Source organism: Sarcophilus harrisii, chromosome 3 (genome assembly GCF_902635505.1).
Source record: "Sarcophilus harrisii chromosome 3, mSarHar1.11, whole genome shotgun sequence".
In the NCBI taxonomy this organism is placed as follows: Eukaryota; Metazoa; Chordata; class Mammalia; order Dasyuromorphia; family Dasyuridae; genus Sarcophilus; species Sarcophilus harrisii.
In genome coordinates this window covers 477288138-477307828 of record NC_045428.1, presented here as the reverse complement: position 1 = coordinate 477307828, position 19691 = coordinate 477288138, and the positions used below count along the sequence as shown (strand labels likewise).

General features: G+C 34.6%; 1 protein-coding gene across 1 annotated transcript; it reads left to right on the top strand.

Moving 5' to 3' along the window:
• The first annotated feature begins 1353 nt into the window (after window positions 1–1353).
• LOC100915322 (macrophage metalloelastase) lies at window positions 1354–18837 on the top strand. The gene is made up of 10 exons (XM_003764290.3): window positions 1354–1486; window positions 3295–3539; window positions 7105–7253; window positions 7357–7482; window positions 9638–9799; window positions 10358–10493; window positions 12467–12600; window positions 13485–13644; window positions 15171–15274; window positions 17717–18837. The coding sequence occupies exons 1-10, from the start codon at window positions 1403–1405 to the stop codon at window positions 17815–17817; spliced, it is 1401 nt and encodes a 466-aa protein (XP_003764338.1). The 5' UTR covers window positions 1354–1402; the 3' UTR covers window positions 17818–18837.
• The last annotated feature ends 854 nt before the right edge of the window (window positions 18838–19691 follow it).

Sequence of the window (19691 nt, the reverse complement as noted above, 5' to 3'; positions counted from 1 at the left end):
TATGTCTTTGTAGTGTAATGGCTTGAGAAAAAAAAAAGGTACTGGATTTTGCCTGAGGGCACCTGAGTTACATTTTAGCTCTATCACTATTATCTCTGTGATCTTTGAGCAAATCACAATCCTGGAACTCAAGAGTTGGTTATAATGAATACAATGCTGGACTGGGTTTCAGGTGGATCTGGGTTCAAACAATGCCTAAGACCCTGACTATGTGACTTGGGAGAAGTGATTTCCCTTTTCAGACTTGGTTTCATTGTCTGCAATAAAGGACTTCTAGTTTAATATCTGCGGTCCAGTGATCATTCCCTGTAAAATATAGAGATTAAATGATCTCTGAGACCCTTTCTAGCTCTAATTTTTATGCTTCTGAAGGAATATACAGAGGCTCCACTGTATGAACGAAGTTCTGAGTTGTCTTTATCCATCTAATTGTTAGCATTGCTAACTGACTTGTTTTTAGTTGTATTCCCTCATATCTGACCCTTGGTAACCCTTTTTGGACTTATCTTGCAAAGATACAACAGTGGTTTGCCATTACCTTCCTCAGCTCATTTTACTGACTGCTTGTGCTAGGGAATTTAAAATTAACAATCATTTATGAAGTATTTATTCTCAATCAATTAATCAATAAACATTTTTTAAGAGTCCACTATGTACTTGGCACTGTGCTAAGTGCTAGGGATACAAAGAGAGGCAAGTCCTTGTCCTCAGGGAGCTTGTTTTTGTTGTTTGTTCTTTGTTCTTGAAGAACACCAAGACATCAGAGAGGTGATGCAAGTGAATTGGATTTAAGGGAGGGGGGGACAGCATGCAAATAAAAACAGAACAAAATTAGATGCACACATACACACATCTGTCTGTCTGTCATATCTCTGTCTCTGTGTCTATCTGTCTCTTTCTTTTTCTCTCTTTCTTTCTTTCTTCCCTCCCTCTAAAGCTATAGTCAGGATAAATAGGAAATAATTAATAGAGGGAAAGCACTAGAATTGTGATGCACTAGGGTAAGTTTCCAGTAAAAGATGGGATTGTAGTTGGGACTTAGAAGAAGCTACTCTGGGCAACACATCAGAATGCAATAAATGTTTTGTAATTGAACAAAAAACCAGAAAGCTAGCACTAATGCCATATCTGACTGGCAAAGGTAAGACCTTAAAGGCTACTTGAATTGTAGGTCCCTTATGTTTATATTAGAGGATATTTGTGGGTCTCTTCCTTGTCCTGGAAGAGAGCTATACATGTGCTTACATGCCCTGGTGACACATCAAAGGATGATATGAACGATGAGTCACTCTAGTGAGTGACTGGCTTTGTTAAAGCCAGTCCAAGTATATATAAAGAGGGACCATTGGAGAATCTTGTATGGAAAAAGAAGAGAGTGACCTGGCTTCAGCTAAAAGGCAGAATGAAGCTCTTTCTGCTAATATTGGTTGTATATGCCTCTATCTCTTCTTCTTTCTCAGCAATCAATGAGGCCGCATTTGCAACGGTAAGTTTTTTCCCTGCAGTGAATAAACAATTATATGTATTCTTTTTTCCCCCTGAGGCAATTGGGATTAAGTGACTTGCCCAGGGTCACACAGCTAGGATGTGTTGAATGTCAGAGGCCACATTTGAACTCAGGTCCTCCTGACTTAAGGGCTGGTGCTCTATCCGCTGCATCAGTTAGCTGCCCTCTATGTATTCTTTGTATGTAGTGCCTTGGCAGAAAATTAGTCAATGGCTTTATTGTCCAATAAAGGTGCTTACTAAATATTCAGTTATAGTAGATTCTCAATTAATGTTGATTTGCTGATTTTATTTTGAAAAGTATTAATTTAAAAGTGGCATGGAACAGCAGTAGAAAATCCACCAAATCTACTGAGAAGACTAGTAATTACTACTTCAAGTCTGTTTTGTATACATAATTTCCTTTGCCACGTAAGAATTTTTTAAGCGAAAAAGTTTTGGGTTTGAAGTAGCATTTTGAGCTGGGGATAGAGAGGAAACTATATTCCTAATGTTTATATTTTGAAAAAAAGGGGGAAAATGCAATCATGAATTGGAGATGTGATAGTACATGGAGATATATTTTCACCTACAATATTAATATTCATCTTTAGCATGTCAGTCCCCTCAATACTGGCAAATCATCTGGATAATCCAGGTTGATCCCACTCCCAACTGTTTTCTCTTTCATTGCTGTTTGGATGGAATAACCTTAACTCTTTCCCCTATTTGTCTTACTGCCAGAGGAAATGGAGAGATACTAGGATCAATGGGAATATATTTTTTTAAAAATTGGGTATTTTCCTCTTAAGGTTAATAGACTAAGGGACATGTTTGTATGTCTATCTTTTTCATGTGAATTTAAATTTCTTTTAAGTTTCAGATGAAATATTGTTCTAAAAGGATGCATAAGCAGCAGAGAAAGCATATCAAAATCAAAACATAATCAAGATTGGAGGAGTGATAATTTAGTACAAGGAAACCACCACAGTCCAAGTGAGACTACCATAGTCAGTACAAAGTTTCTAGCTATCTGATGGAGAGATAGCATGATTATTTCTTAGATTGAGGAAGAGGTAGGGTCAGGTTCTCCTTTCTGACATACAGTCCATGGAACTAGGGACAAGTGACTTAATCTGTCAATGCTCCAAACAATTCTTAAAGATTACAAATTATAGAACAATTGTTGAGATTGAACAAGTTCCCACACCAAGTGAAATCAGACTGAGAACTCTATTCTACCATGCCCCTACTTCCCCAGAAAAGAGAAACTGAGTATTAGGTTTTATCCCACAGTTCACCATTCTGTGGTCTTCAGACAGCAAGGATGAATCAAAGATCCCATGGTCAACTTCTCTCAGCCATATGTTCATAGATGAAAAAGCAATTTCCTAATATATCACTTCCTTCTCACTTACCAAGAGATTCATCCCTCGTAAGAAAGAATTAAAAAGAAAGAGATGTGGGAAAGAAAAAACAATTTAGCAAAATTAACCAACATAATGACCACATCTGAGAGTTTATATGATACTCTGCACCCATGATCTTAACCTCTGGAAATGAGAGAGGGAGGGAAGTAAATTTTCTCATCTCTTCTTCTGGACCAAGATTAGTTGATATAATTACACCGTGCTCAGTTTTATTCACTTGTCCTTTTCATTTGCATTGATGTATTTGCGAATATTATTTTCTTGCTTCTGTTTACTTAATTTTGAACCAATTCTTTTCATTTTCCTATGCTGATTAAATGAGAGCTGAAAGAAGTTTACAGAGGGGATAATTTCTTCTTATGTTTCTTGCTTTCCTTAGACTTATCTTGAAAATTTTTATGGCTTAAAAATGGAAGTAACACAATTGAACAAAGCAAAAGACAATAATCCTATCAAGCAGAAGATTGAGGAAATGCAAGAGTTCTTTGGGATAAATGTGACAGGTATATTGGATTCAACAACTTTGGAAGTGATGCACAAACCTCGATGTGGAGTTCCTGATATGCATGAGTTTAGTGTATTTCCAAATCGACCAAAATGGAAGAAATATGATCTTACCTACAGGTAACATATTTTTATGCATAGTAACACTTGGCTTATCTGGAAATAATGGAACCTTCCATATTTTAGGACATAGAACTACAAATGCTTAAAGTTTCAAATATGAAATTGAATATGTCCTTTGTTTGACCAAATTAATTTCCTAAAGCTCAAATACTAAAGATCATGATCAGGGGTTATGAAACCTGTTGTACACAATCTTGAATCTGCTGACTTATTGTTCAGTCGTTTGTCAATCATGTCTGACTCTTCATGATCTCACTTGGGGTTTTTTGGTGGCAGATAGTAGAGTAATTTGCCATTTCCTTTTTCATCTCATTTTACAGGTAAGGAAATTGAGGAAAAGAGGAATAAGTGACTTGTTCAGGATCGTACAGCAAGTTTCCCCAAATTTTAGAAAAGAATTTAATAATTTCTCTTTTATCATAATTTATGGAAAAGATGTAGAGACATGGGCTATTTGAGAGAATAATTTACTGGATTATGTCCGGGTCACCAGGCTTAAAGAGTAGTCATTACTGATTTTATATTGAGCTGAAAGGACAGCCATAGTAGAATGGTCCAGCAATCTCTGCTTAGCCTATGCTATAGAAAATTTTTTTTAAAAATTAATAACTTGGATAAAGGAATAGATATCATACTTATAAAAAGAGCAGATGACACAAGGCTGGGAGAAATAGTTCAATGGATGATAGAGGAAGATTTCAGAAAGTTCTTGTCAGACTAGACACATTTAGGAAGATGATCATTATTGAAGATACATATGAAATTTTACAAAAAAAGCAGCTTGGTAGAAGATGAGAGATTCAGGAAAAGACAGCACTTTGTAAAGATTTGGGGGTTTTAATGCAACTGTGAACTTCAGATGAGTCAAATATACAATGTGGAATTTTATTTAATTTTAGACCGTCTTAAGAGAGGAAGAACATACAGGAATAAAGAAGTAATAGTTCTACTTATATTCTACCTTGGTGAAATAATATTTAATATATTACTACCCCATTTGAAAAAGGATATTAATATGCAGTAGAGGACAATCAGAATGGTATAGAAATTCAACTTCATATTCTAGGAGGATGGATTAATAGAACTTATGAAGAGCACAATAGTTGTTCTCAAGAATATGAAGGTCTAGCACATGACAGAGAGATTAGTCTAGTTTTATTTTACTCCATTGGATAGAAGTTTCAAGAAATAAACTAAGGGCAACTTTTCTAATTGTTGGAGCCGTCCAAAAGTGTATCAGATTGCCTGGAAAACAGGCATTTCCTCTTATCATAGGACACCAAGTGAAGATTAAACAGCACTTATCAAATTTGTAATGGACTATATGGTTTCAGAGATCTTTTCTAACTCTGAAATTCTCTGACTCTGGATCTTATTCTTGCTAATGGCTCTTTCTCTAGTTCCATCATTTGCTTTTATATGTCCTCCCTCTTTCCTGATGTTCTTCATTGTTTTGATAATAATAATAATAATAACTAATATTTATGTAATGCGTCATAAATGTGTCAAATATGTCAAATATTTACGTGTCAAATATTTCATAATTATTATCTTATTTGATCTTCACAACAACCCAGCAAGGTGAGTGCTATTATTATCCATTATTTTTTCTTTCCTCTGAATTACTGAAATCAGTTCCTAACTTGTCTCCTCCCCTCCTATAATTACTGCCTACAATCTTTTCTACATTGGATATTAACTGAATTGTCCTAAAGCAAACCTCTGATCGTGTCACCTTTTTGCTCAGATCTTCCGGGGGCTTCCTATTGTTTTTTAAAACATTAATCCTGAAATTTAAAGCTGTGTATCTTAAATTATGGCCTCTTTCTTGACCACAGTTTTCTTATTTATCTGTTAATGAGTGCTTGAATTAGGTCACTTTGCAGGTCCCTTCCTGTTCTAGGACATATTTTCTTTGCTTGCTTTAAATTTATCCTTGAGCTTTTCTTATTATTAATATATTTTTAGAGGCAATTGGAGTTGTGACTTGCCCAGGGTCATACAACTAGTGAGTGCCATATATATCTATATGTGTGTTTATGTAAATCAGTAGGTTTATTTCAGATGACCTCTGAGGGTCTCTACCTTTTCTATATCTATGAGTCCAAGAGATCTCTTAGGGTCTTTAGGACCTCAGAGGTCATCAGGTCAAATTCCCTCATTTTATAAATGAGAAGACTGAGAAGAGAAATTATTTGAAGAGGCTCATGGAAGAGCCATAATTTGAATGAAGGTCCTCTGAATCCTAAGCCAATGTTCTCCCCTTAGAGAATGGAAGCTCCATGAAGACAGCGTCTCTAAGTGCAGTATTTTCCACATAGTAGTTGCTCTATCAGTATTCGCTGAAGGAAGGAAGGAATAATTGCCTGAAATCAAGGGGGCAAATTGCATAAAGAACTATTCAAGCAGAACTGTATGGATTATTGTTAACAAGTCAATATTCCTGCCTACCCACTGACCCAATATAGTAGAGGCATTGTGATCATAGTGCATTTTTATAATTGTCAGTGATTGAGCCAGAATAAGAAGTTGGGTAAAGTCAACTAACATTTGTTTAGTACTTACTAGTTATGTGACCCTGGGCAAGTCACTTAACCCTGTTTGTTTCTTTCTCTTTATCTGTAAAATGAGCTAGCGAAGGAAATGGCAAATCTTTCCAGTATCTTTGACAAGAAAATCCCAAAAATGGGGTCATGGAAATTCAAACATGAAACATTGCTTATCTTCTCTGTGACTAGAGGAGAGGCAGAAAGAAAAAATAATTTGGAATTGAAAACAAAAAAAAGAATAATCTTTAAAAAATATTAAGCAGAGATCTAACTCAGTTTCAACTGATCAATGATGGACAGAAGCAGCTACACCCAAAGAAAGAACACTGGGAAATGAATGTCAACTGTTTGCATTTTGGTTTTTCTTCCCGAGTTATTTTTACCTTCTGAATCCAATTCTTCCTGTGCAACAAGAGAACTGTTTGGTTCTGCACACATATATTGTATCTAGGATATACTGCGACATATTCAACATATATAGGACTGCTCGCCATCTGGGGGAGGGGGTGAAGGGAGGGAGGGGAAAAGTCAGAACAGAAGTGAGTGCAAGGGATAATGTTGTAAAAAATTACCCAGGCATGGGTTCTGTCAATAAAAAGTTATAATTATGAAAAAAATATTAAGCATTTATAGTGTACCAGGTATTGGACTAGATGAGGGAAATACAAAGAAAAAAATGAATTAATCCCTTGTTCAAGAAGTTTAAATTTTATTAGGAGGATTAGACATGTATACAGGTTAGTAACAATAAAATATATAATAAAGAAATACAGATTCATTTCAAGAGGAACTAAGTGCTAATAACTGAGATTATGAGGAAAATCCTTAGGAAGCATATTTCATTAAAAAAATATTTTCTTTTGAAATAGCTAAAGGAAACAAAACTTCAATTATCTGTAAAATTCATTGCTATCAAATGCCTTATTGCCCCCCTAATGGTAAAAGAATGAGGTACTCTATTTCAATATCAACCAATAACTTTTATTGTTTTTCTCATTTTTTTTTAAATAAAGAATAAAGAATTATACTCCTGACATTTCCAAAGCTGAGGTGGATTATGCCATCAAGAAAGCTTTTGAAGTATGGAGCAATGTAACCCCCCTAACATTTAAAAGGATTTATGCAGGAGAAGCAGATATAATGATATCTTTTGCATCTGGAGGTAAAATAGCCCTTAAGATGTTATACTTACTTTATCAAGATAATTCTCAGTATAGCTGATAATATGAAGAGAAGAGTTCATTTTTGCATTTCTTTCTTCTAAGATCATGGTGACTTTTATCCTTTTGATGGCAGCCATGGCACTTTGGCTCATGCCTACGCTCCTGGTCCTGGTATTGGAGGAGATGCTCACTTTGATGAGGATGAAGGCTGGACAGTAGGCACAAATGGTAGGTTGAAAAAAAAATCCTCTTATTGTGTTTATTCTACAAATGATACCAGAGAACTCAGATATAAGTTCCTTTCTCCCTTTCTTCCCTGCTTCCTTCCTTGTTATTTCCTTTTCCTTTTTTTCTTTTTCTTTTTACATCCTGTCTCAGGTCTTTATTTTTTCCAATAATATTTTATTTTTCCATATACATGCAAAGATAGTATTCACCTGTGTAAAACCTTATGTTCCAAAATTTTTTTTCCATGATTCCTGCTTTCCCCCTTTCCAAGACAGCAAGCAATCTGATATAGGTTGAACATATGCAATGCTTCTAAACATTTTCCATATTTGTCTTGCTGTGTAAGAAACTTCAGATCAAAAGGGAAAAAAAATACAAGAAAGGAAAAAATAAGCAAACAACAACAACAACAACAAAGTGAAAATACTTTGATCTGCATTAAGTCTCCATAGTTCTCTCTCTGATGCAGATGTCACTTTCCATTTCAAGTCTATTGGAATTACCTTGGTTCAACTCATTGTTGAAAAGAGCCAAGTCCATTACAGTTGATCAACACATAATCTTGTTGTTACTGTGTACAATGTTGTGTTGATTCTGCTCACTTCACTCAGCATCATTTCATGTAAGTCTTTCCAAGCTTTTCTGAAATCTGAAAGCTGATCATTTCTTATAGGGCAATAATATTCCCTAACATTCAGATATCATAACTTATTCAGCCATTCTCCAAGTTATGAGCCTCTACTCAATTTTCAGTTTCTTGACCTTACAAAAAGGGCTGCTTACAAACATTTTTGAACATGTGTGTTCCTTTCCTTTTTTAAATATAATTTCTTTGGGATACAGACCCAGTAGAGACACTGCTGGATCAAAAAGTATGCACAGTTTGATAGCCCTTCGGTCACAATTCCAAATTGCTCTCCATAACATTTAGATCATTTTGCAACTCCATCAACAATGCATTAGAGTCCCAGTGTTCTCATGTCCCCTGCAATATTCATCATTATCTTTTCCTATCATCTTAGTCAATTTGAGAAGTGTAAAGAAGTACCTCAAAGTTGTCTTAATTTGCATTTCTCTAATCAATTATGATATAGGGGATTTTTTCATAAGACTAGAAATGACTTTAATTTCTTTATCTAAACATGGTCTGTTCATATCCTTTGATACACTTATCAATTGGGGAATAATTGGTATTCTTCTAAATTTGAGCCAATTCTCTATATATTTTAGAAATGAGACCTTTATCAGAAACATTGGTTGTAAAACTTTCTCCCAGCTTTCTGCTTCCCTTCTAAGCTTGCCTGCATTGGTTTTGTTTGTGCAGAAATTTCTACATTTAACATAATCAAAATTATCCATTTTATATTTCAAAATATTCTCTTTCTTTTTTAGCCATAAATTTCTCTTTTCTTCACATTTCTGAGAGGGAGACTATCCTCTTTTTCTTTCACAAGCATTTAATGAGTATCTCTGATAAGCCAGACACTGTGCTAGACTCAAAAGATAAAAGGCTAAAAATGAAATAGAACATGATCTCACTGAGAGAGTGGAGAGAGAAAGAAGACCCAGAACAGAGCTCTGGGGCATCCCCACAGAGGAGTCAGGATTAGATGATGCCTCAGCAATTGAAACTGAAAAGTGGACAGATATATAGGAGGAGAATCAGAAGAAAATGATGTCACAAAAAAAAAAAAAACCAAGGAAGAGATAGTATCTAGGAGAAAAATTAGAAGAAAATAGTGTTACAAAAAAATGGAAGAAAGAATATCTAGGAGTAAGGAATGGTAATATTTTTACTGGCTAGAAAAGCTTTTATTATCAGAGATCTTTACTTTTCAAAATCAATAAACCTAAATAAAACATAAAAACGTGCCTCTTTCTCTCCTTCTTGCATCCAGTTCCTCCCTTTTCAGCTTCCTCCTTGCTGATATCTGATATGGGAGCTCTTAAAGTAGCTGAATGGGCTCTGAAGAGCAGAAAGATTGAAAAGAGATAATTTAGCTAGATCACTGGTCATTTGCACTGGGTAACTGTAATAGAAGACCCCCAAAGTTGTGCTACACATCTAGATCCATTTTATTTGTATAACTGTATCCTTTATTTAATACTTGCCTATGAATGTCATTGATTTTTACCTAGAATGTTTCTTTTTTAGGATACAACTTGTTCCTTGTTGCTGCTCATGAATTTGGCCATTCACTAGGTCTTCATCATTCCAGGGATCCACAAGCTTTAATGTATCCCACCTACAAAGGCACCGACCCAAGGCAATTCCGTCTTTCTCAGGATGATATCAAAGGCATTCAGTCCCTCTATGGTAGGCACCATAACATCATCCAATATCTCTTGTGAATATGAGGGAATAAGGTCATGGAATCACAAGATTAGTAATTACCTAGTCCAGCCCTCTGATTTTATAAATGAAGACCTAGAGAGATGAATTGACTTTATAAAAGTCATCCTTTCAACTAGTGGGATGTTTCAGGCCTAGAACCTAGGGTTCCTATCTCCCAGACCAGTACATTTCCTACTCCATCAAACTAATTTTCCATTTTGAAATGTGTCAAAGAAAGGAGTAATTCCATTGGAAAAGTTACAAGAGAATTCAGAAAGTAAAACTGAGATAAAGTAAATGAAAATAGGGTTTCCTTTTTTATTTAGCCAGTAGAAACTATTATATAAAATCATGTCAAGTAATATTTTTTAAAACCACCAATCAATTAATTGTTTTAGAGATAGAATAGTAATTTCCATTTCATTATTGTGCAAGAAAATGTGTCATGTTTTAAAAGAATCCCATAGGTTTTATGCTATGGTTTTCCTCATATAGTAGCATACAAAGATTTTCAAATATATCTGGGACTTGTTTCTTCAGGGGGTCCAGTGAATCGTCCTTCTAGATCACCAGAATTACCTTCCAAACCTACCACAAAGCCAAACATCTGTGACTCCTTCATGACATTTGATGCCATTACTACACTCCGAGGAAAAATACTTTTTTTTAAAGACAGGTAAGTGAACTTTTGAAATAAACTTGCAGGACTTTAGAATTATAAAATTATAACTATTTGCTCAGGTCAGGGCTTGGAGTCCTAGATTCAAACCTGCAATAGACACCTAGCAGTACTACCCTGGACAAGTCATTTAATGTCTCTCAAATTCAGTTATCTCCTCTATAAAATTAATACAATAATAGCACCTGCCTCATAAAGTTGTTCTTGGTATCAAATGAGATAAGATCTGTAATTTTCTTTGAAAACATTCAAATGCTATAGAAAGATTAGTTCTTATTACTTAGCTCAACTCTATACATAGATTTTTGTATTATATTTTTATAATTATTTGTATATAATTTGTATATAATTATTTATATATAATTGTTAACTCCTTATCTTCCCCATTAGATTGGAAGCTCCTTGAAGACAAGGACTATTTTCTAGATATTTCTAATGCTTAGTTTAATACCTGTTATGCAGTAGATTTTCAATAAATTTTGTTGACTGACCCTTTCATTTTACAAATAAGAAAACTGAAACTTACAGTGATGAGCTGACTGCTATGGTACTATAGTACCATACTGGTAGTAGGTGGTAATGGCTAGATTTAAAGCCAACTATTCTAATTCTGAATTCAGCAAACCATATTCCTTTACTAGGTTGTAATTTATAACCTAAAACCTCCATTTTACAGATAAGAGAATAGTTTTAGAAAGGTGGAAGAAAGTTTGAACGTTATTGGCAACTATGTCAGTGGATGCCAGTTTCTATCTATATAGTGTCAAATAAAGCATTGGGGGAAAAAAAGAAAATGTTAATTGGTTGATTACTTCATCTAATGATAATCCGTTTAACTGACTTTCTTTTGAGTTAAGTGGACTAGATGGATTAACATTAGATAAGATGAGATCTGTGTAACATAAGAAGAAAGTTTGCTTTTAAAGCATGAAAAAAATATTCAAAGCTATTCAAAAGAGACAAAGGGGGCGGGGGAAGGTTTGGGGCTTGTGTCTCATAGGAACAAAAGCAGATTTGTTTTTTGACAATAAAGTTGAAAACTTGGAAGAAATTTTACCATTGGGCCATGTAGCCATCATCCTTACCATCATGGTCCTCAAATATTTGTCTAATACATTTTATTTTTCCACATCTATTATTCTGTTTTATCTTTTCAATTCTGTGAATTAGGTGGGACAAGTATTATCATGTCCTTTTGAAAGATGAGGAAACTGATGCTCATATTTGATTAACGTTACATATGTGGCTGGGACAACATTATAATCTAAGTCTCCTATATTAAGCCTAGGCAATGTCCATTTGAAGTCCAATAACAAGGGCCAAAATAATGATGAGTATATGCTCCCACTCATCATTATTTTTGCTCTAGTCAAGAATTAGCCTGATTCCATGCTGTTGAAAGATTTCAGGTGCTACCAAAAGAATTACACTAGACTGACCCTTATGGTCATGAGTATCAGTGTCTAAGACAATTGTGGCCTTGGACACAAATGCACAGAGTATAAAGAAGCACAAAAGAAGCTTTAACCAGTATAGGAATGGGAGGAAATGTATTCACTTTGGTGGTTAGTCAACAGTAAGCACATCTTTAGTTTTCTGAGAAGCCTTTAGAGGATCATGGGACTATTTACAACCCATGGTACAATATCAAAGGATGAAATAAATGGGAGCTGCTGCTGCTGCAATCTCCTTGGAAGGATAGAAAGGAACATTTTTCAAGTACCTATGATATACTAAATACACTTTATATGTTATCTCATTGGATGCTCACAATAACCACAGAAAATGTATATAATTGTTATTTCCATTTTATAGTTGAGGAAACTGAGGCAGATAGAAGTTAAGTGACTTTTTTTGGGTCACAAAGTGTTTGAGACCAGATTTGAACTCAGATCTTCTTGACACCAGAATTTAGTCTTTTGAATATAGAATGAAATATTTTTCTGTCTTTGCATTGTCTTTCCTATCAGGTTTTTATGGCAGACACAACCTCAGAACCCAAAAGTGAATGTTGATTTGCTTTCTTCATTCTGGCCATCCTTACCATCTGGCATTCAGGCTGCCTATGAAGTAGAATCTAAGGATCAAGTTTTTCTTTTTAAAGGTGACTACCCATACTTGTATTCTTTTCTTTCCATTATTTTTGGCTGTGAATACACTTAAGGGAATATTAATAGTTTTTATATGGTATGGTATTCTTAACTGATATATCTTTTGAATATACAAACTGTTTAGTACAATGACTTTTCTGCTGTGAGCTAGCATCCAGAGCAGCCCCAATACTTAGATCATATTAACACAAAATCATAATCATACAATTGGAAAGGATTTTAACAGACATTCAGTCCAACTCATCTATCTATGAAGTAATCAGTTGTCCCTTCCATACCTGAAGATCTCAAATAAAGGGGATTCTACCATCTAATATAAGATTATTTTTAAAAAATAAAGATAATGTATGAAAAGTAAGATGATCATATTAATGGAAAATAATGCATTATTAAGGATAGCTTACTTTGATCAAGAACACTCTTGTTAATTCAAATAGGTTTCTTAATTCTCAGTGCATTTACATGTCCAAAAATATATATATTTCTACTTTCCAACCTACTTATTAAAAAGATAACTTCAGTTTTGTTTTCAATATGATTAATATTGATGTAGTCCTGCAAATGAATGAAGCTTGAATATAAGACTGAAAATATTGGCCAAGATCTTTAAAAAATGAGACATCTTACATTGATTTTTTTTTAAATTGCACATTCTACCCTTCTCACTTTTAAATTTCTTCAAGCTATTCATTGTTATGGAAAAATGGAAAGGATTTGGATTGGATTTATGGAATAGATTGTTGGCTAATTATTGCAGGGTTGTTACTTTTTAAAAAATTCATACTTTAGATTTTATTAATTCGTCCATTTAAAGTCCCATTTGGATCTTGGGCAAAGAGGAAAACCATTTTAAAATAAAGTTATTTTTTCTTCACAGATAACAAGTACTGGGTGACCAGAGGAACTACTCTGCTAACACAATATCCAAGAAACATCCATTCTTTGGGCTTCCCAAGCTATGTGAAAAAAGTTGATGCAGCTGTTCATAACCCCTTTACTGGGAAAACCTATTTCTTTGTAGGAAATAATTACTGGAGGTGAGATTATTTTTTTTAATACCATTGCCTTAATAATGGAAAGGCAGAATTGGTGTGGACTTGGGGGCTTCTCCTTCAGTCTTCCAGTCCTATAAAGGGAGAAGTCAACAGTTAAATACTATGCAAGACAACCTATGAGTGAGGAAAGCAGTTTTATAATTGTTGTAAAGACAAAAAAAAAAAAAAAAAAGTAGGCAACAGTCTGAACTTGGACAGAGAAATCCAGCTATTAGAGCAAATATTGTTAGTAACTGGAGATTCTTACAAAGTGATAACTCATTTAATGCCAATTCTGGCATATAGTGAGCTTTGTATCCTCTGAATTGGTAAGGGAAGAAAGAAGAGAGGAAGCATGGCTCAATAAGAAAAACAGGGTACATATCCTGCTTCCATTCCCAACTGTTTTCCTCTCTCCATTCTCTTGAATACAAGGAAACATATCCAAGGTCTCCTTGAAAGAAAGGTGTTCCAATGATGGATATAAAAGGAGAGAATTTCCTTCCCTAATTTAGTGAAATGACTAGATAATTATTAATCCGATAATTATAAGAAGACAGCCACAAAAGCAGAAAAAAAAGGATCATGCACATTTGAGACAACTCTCTAAAGAAATGATATAGGAGCTCATGGTCGAATGTTTAATTTGCTATAATCCTATAAAAATATTGTGCATGAATGTCACTTCTAGTTTATTGAGGGTCAAAGAGGTTATATGACCAGTCTGTGGTCACATAGCTAGTAAATACCTCTCTGTGTAAGGATTAAAATCTAGATCTCTTGATCTTAAAAAGATATTGTTTTTACTGTCATGTTACTCTTTTTTGGAAAAATCATGGGATTATAGATAACAGAACTAAAGGAAGGAAGGAAAAGAGGGAAAGAGGGATAGGGGAAAGAAAGGAAAAAAGAATAAAGGAAGAAAGAGGGAAAGCAGAGAAAGAAGGCCTCGATCTTTTTTTATGAAGTACTTTTTAAGATTTTATTTTATGGGTGAGGCAATTTGGAGTTAAATGACTTGCCCAGGGTCACAAGCTAGTAAGTACTAAGTGTCTGAGGCTATATTTGAACTCATCCTGGCTCCAGGGTCAATGTTCTATCCATTGTACCATCTAGCTGTTCATCTTGAGCTCCTAAAGAAATTCTTTTCATTATGTCATTTTGTTCTTTTTGGAAAGAGTGCTAACTGCCAAGATCATGGAACTATATATACAGAACTAAAAGAAGAAAGGAAGGAAAGGAAGGAGGGAGGGAGGAAGTAAAGGGGGAAGAAAGGAAGCCAGGAAGGAAAAGAGGGAAAGAAGAAAGGAAGGAAGGAAGGAAAGAAGGTAGAAAGGAAGGAAGGAAGGAAGGAAGGAAGGAAGGAAGGAAGGAAGGAAGGAAGGAAGGAAGGAAGGAAGGAAAGAAGGAAGGAAGGAAGGAAGGAAGGAAGGGAGGGAGGGAGGGATCTAAGTATCAGAGAGTCTTTGGGGGATTTGAGGATAAATTGATTACTATCCAGATTTCTGATGAAGCATTTCTTCATTCAGATATGATGAGAGGAATCAATCAATGGACAGAAATTATCCCAGACAAATTGCTAGGGCATTTCCAGGAATTAGACCTAAAGTGGAAGCTGCCTTTTACCACAACAGTAAGTATTTTGAAGCTATTTCGAAAACCTGAAACTTCTTTGAGATTCTCCAGCTAAAGGTCTCTCTACCATTATGTGGTAACCATGGAAATAAACTGGCAAAGATAACACAAGTCCCCAATCCTTTCCAGGCTTCCAATAGCGAGATTTTGGTAGTTGTACTGTAGTATTTTCTGGGGCACTCTGTTAGTGTCTCTCAAATTCAGAGGAGCTTTCACTGAGACTTTACCTTCAGTTTCCTGGTGTTCTCAGCTAAATTCTTGAATTCAGTGGCCAAGAAAGTATCTGATTATATGGGACATTACTGGGAAAACTTCACTCCCTTATAGAGGTACAAGGGAGCATGCCAGGAACAATCCTTAAGGCTGGGTTTTCCCACTTTTTCTCTTTTCCTTAAAAGTGCTGGCATTGCCTCAAAGATCTGCAGAGCTAGCAATGATCATTGGGACCTGTGACTTATGACAGGCCAACCCAGATAAACGAAGAAAAGACAGGCTTGAATTTGGTGTTTGTGATATATAGAAAGAATTTTATAACAGTAACATAAGAAGTTCCGTTATTTTTTGGCAGCAAGGATCCAGATAGAAGTAACACAATCTTAGTAGAACACACCATTGTCCAGGGATCTAAAGCTCCTTTTTGCATTACAAATTGCATTACAAATTATGACTACTCATGGGTGGTTCCTTTGTTCACTTACCAAGTACAGGAACTCTTCCCACAAAATCTCCTAATTAGCCACTCACCCTACCATTATGACAGGGTAATCTTAGGGTTCTATTTGTTTCTTTTTATTTCTGTTTAAAATTTCCAAACATTAATTTTAAAATATTTCAAATGAACAAGTTTGACAAGTTTTCACACCCATAATTTCCCTTCTCTGTGAAGAAGGGAGGGAGGTTCATTTTCTCTTCCCTTATCTTAACCCAAGTCCACGTTTGATCACTACAATTTCAGTCCTACATGTTTATAGTTATTTTATCCCATCAACTGGATCAAATCCAATTCCCTTTCCATTAAACTGCTCACAGGGTAAGATTTATCTATGAACATTTTTACTTTGTCATACCCTCACTTCCATCCCAGAAAGAGAAAAATTACAGCCATTCTCATTAAGAAGCATTGGGGCATTAAATGGTTTCCAAAATTCTAAAAAATGCAAGTGGGATCCTTTTCAAGATTTAAGAAAACAGAGATGTGTATGGGATATATAGATGTCAGAAAGCTGGGAGAGAGACTACAAATACATTGGATGAAAAAGTTAAGGTACAAAATGACTTGGAGAGACTAGAGCAATGGTCTTAACATAATAAAGATAATATCTAATAAGATAAAAGTAGAATTATGTAGCTTTTTAAAATCTACAGCAAAGGTACAGAATAGAAAAGGAGAGAGAGAGAGACAACATTTGATATGAAAAAGTTATGGGTTTTTGTGGATGGCAAACTCAATATAAGTCAACAGAGAAGCCAAGAAAATGAATGGAATCAAAGACACTGAAAATCTCAAACCTGATCAACTCTGGCTCTGCTGTAGTTAGACTAAAACTGAAGCATTGTATTCAAGTCTAGGCATCACATTTAGGAATGTCATTGATAAGTTAAAAAATTTCCCAGAGAAACTTAAGCAGGATGTAAAAGAGCTACCTTTGGGGTTTCTAATACTTTCCTGATTTCTAACTATAAATGTTACCATGTCTTCTTTTTTCCCCATCAAAATAAGAAAGGATTTGAATCATATGCTCATCAATTTGAAGGAACTAAAGAAATTTCATCTCAAAAAGATTAGATTTTGGGAGGAGGGAGAAGTGAACTGTCTTCAAGCATTTTAAAACTGTCCCATGAATGGATAAATAAATGAATAAGAAAGTATATATCAGGTGCTTATTATAAGGCAGGCACTAAGCAGGGGCTACAAAAATTAAGAAAGGATATCATGGATTTCAATGAATTTATATTCTAACACAGGAAGAGAGCATATAAAGTTAGAATTGGAAAAAGTAGAAAGAGAGAAGACTATGGAGTCTCTGACAATTTGGAAATGGTTAGGGAATGGGGTAGCCTGGTTTAGGGCAACATAAGGTAATTCTTTACCTTTCAGAGCCCAGGATCTTAGGGGGCAGAGTCCAAGTTCCTGTTACGGGAGGATATAGAGTGTAGACATCCTGGTTTGGAAATTGGATAAAAGATTTTTGTTTGATGTATATAAAACTTATGAGTAATTAATTAATCAACAAACACATAGAATGAAATGGGTTGGGGGGAACTACCAAGTTCCCCAATACTGACTCAGTTTGGGTGATCATTAGCTGAAGATGTTATAGATGAATTTCCTATTTACCTAGAGGCTAGGCTTCCATCATACCTAAAAATCCTTCCAACTCTAAGAATCCATGATTCTGAGAATGTATCAATTTATATTTGTTTTTTTCTTTCTCTGTAGGACATTATTACTTTTTCCAAGGAACCAAGCAATTTGAATATGATGTCATTTTGAACCGAGTTACTCATGTTCTGAAAAGCAACAGTTGGTTTGGTTGTTAGAAACAGTATCCATGGGCTGATGGCCCGATACAATTAACTTGAGTTCCTTAATTTATTGAACATAAACTCTTTGCTCAGAATTGTACTAGGTTTTTCCTACTTTGATAAAACCATGTTTTATTTCATATGTTTATGGTGATGAAGAGGGAAAAGGGTAACCTTCCCTCTACTAATACATCTGAAAGAATTCTTATTCTTTTCAGGGTGTAAAATCTAGTCTACATTAAAAACATAAACCTATTTATATATTATTAAATAATCCCCACGAAACTTAATGAATAAATATGAAAAACATTTTTTAAATTGATTTAGAAAATAATGAATAGAAGTCTATTTTTTTTTAGTACTTTACCCTTTCAAAAGCCTCTGTAGTAAATTGAATATAATTTTACCTCCCTATTTTTTAATTCAGCCATTTTAAAGAAGAGAAACATCTATAGTCCAGGAGAAACTCAAACCTACCACTATAGGCTTTTGTTCTGAAACTGTGATTTTTATCTTATTTTTTGGTGTGGAGAGTTCCCACTAATGCTGACCCCTTTTCTCTAATTTATAATCACAGAGAGCTGCATAGGGGTTCTGAGAATTCAGGTGATTTGTCCAAAGTCACACAACCAGTAGGTGTCATAGATAGAACTTGAATTTGAGCCTTTTTAGCTCCAAGGCTGGTTTCTAGTCCCTGTCTCATTATTCCTTGGTATCTCTCTGGCTCACAGTAAAAGGCTTAATTAAATCCAACCCTTCTACCTTTAACCTCAGACACAAATTGTTTATGTGAAAATTCAAATTTATTTATAGTTGAATCAAGTGCATACTTTGAAAGTAAGAAATTCAGACTTTCTCTTCAAGGTCAAAATGTCACCTTTAAACATGTAATTAAAGTGAAAAATCTGTGTATAATTTAACTATGTAATTTATTGCTTATTATCCTATTATATAATACCTAAGGACCTAATTATTTTTGTCTTTTAACTATATTCATAAAATGTTGTTATTATCATGTGTTTTGTTCAGAAATAAAAATTTTTAAAGTCATACTTTGTTGAATTTTTTTTGATCTAACATATCAAGTTATGTTTTCAAAAATCCCTATTTTTGTCTTTATCTGATTTGTTTAAATAAAACAGCCTTCTTTGTTTTTAGACTTAATTATCTGTAGATGAATCTGTGGATCAAGTCTTCTAAGATGGGAGGCTGGGAAAGTTCAGGCCTGATTTGGTCCCCTGCAATGAGGTGTCAGCTCAGAATTTATCTTAGAACTTTCCTAAGGGTATTAGAATTCATCAGTTCTTCCAGCTCTCATTACACTGTAGCAGGCAGTAGATTGGAGTGAGATGAAACATTTGCTTCTAGTTTAACTTGTTATCAAAGCTCAAGGTCACAATAATAACAATTCACTTTAGGACTGAAGGATTTCCAACTGTTTTTCTTACAATAGTACTGCAAGGCAGCTAGTATAAGTAAAACTATAAAACCATTTTACTCAAAAAATTTAGGATCTTAGGGATTAAGTGACTTTCTCATCATCACACTAAGAACATATCTCTGAGCCATGTTTTGAATCCAGCTGGGACTCCTGATGGCAAATCTAGGTTACATATCTGTAACTACTATAATTTGACAGCTAATTAAAGGGTTTAAGAAGAAAACTGACCTTTTGGCTCCTAAGGGAGTTTTGATTTCATGCATAAGAAATCCTCCTTCTTGTTTAATTTTACTTATTAAACCCTACAATGTACAAGGCACAAAGATAAAGGATGGCAGCATCACTGACTTCCAGAAGCTTACAATTTACTGGGTATGAGGTAATACATGTACACAGATATGTAAAATGCAAAGCAGAGTATGATGAAAGCAAAGGAGAGATGGAGTTT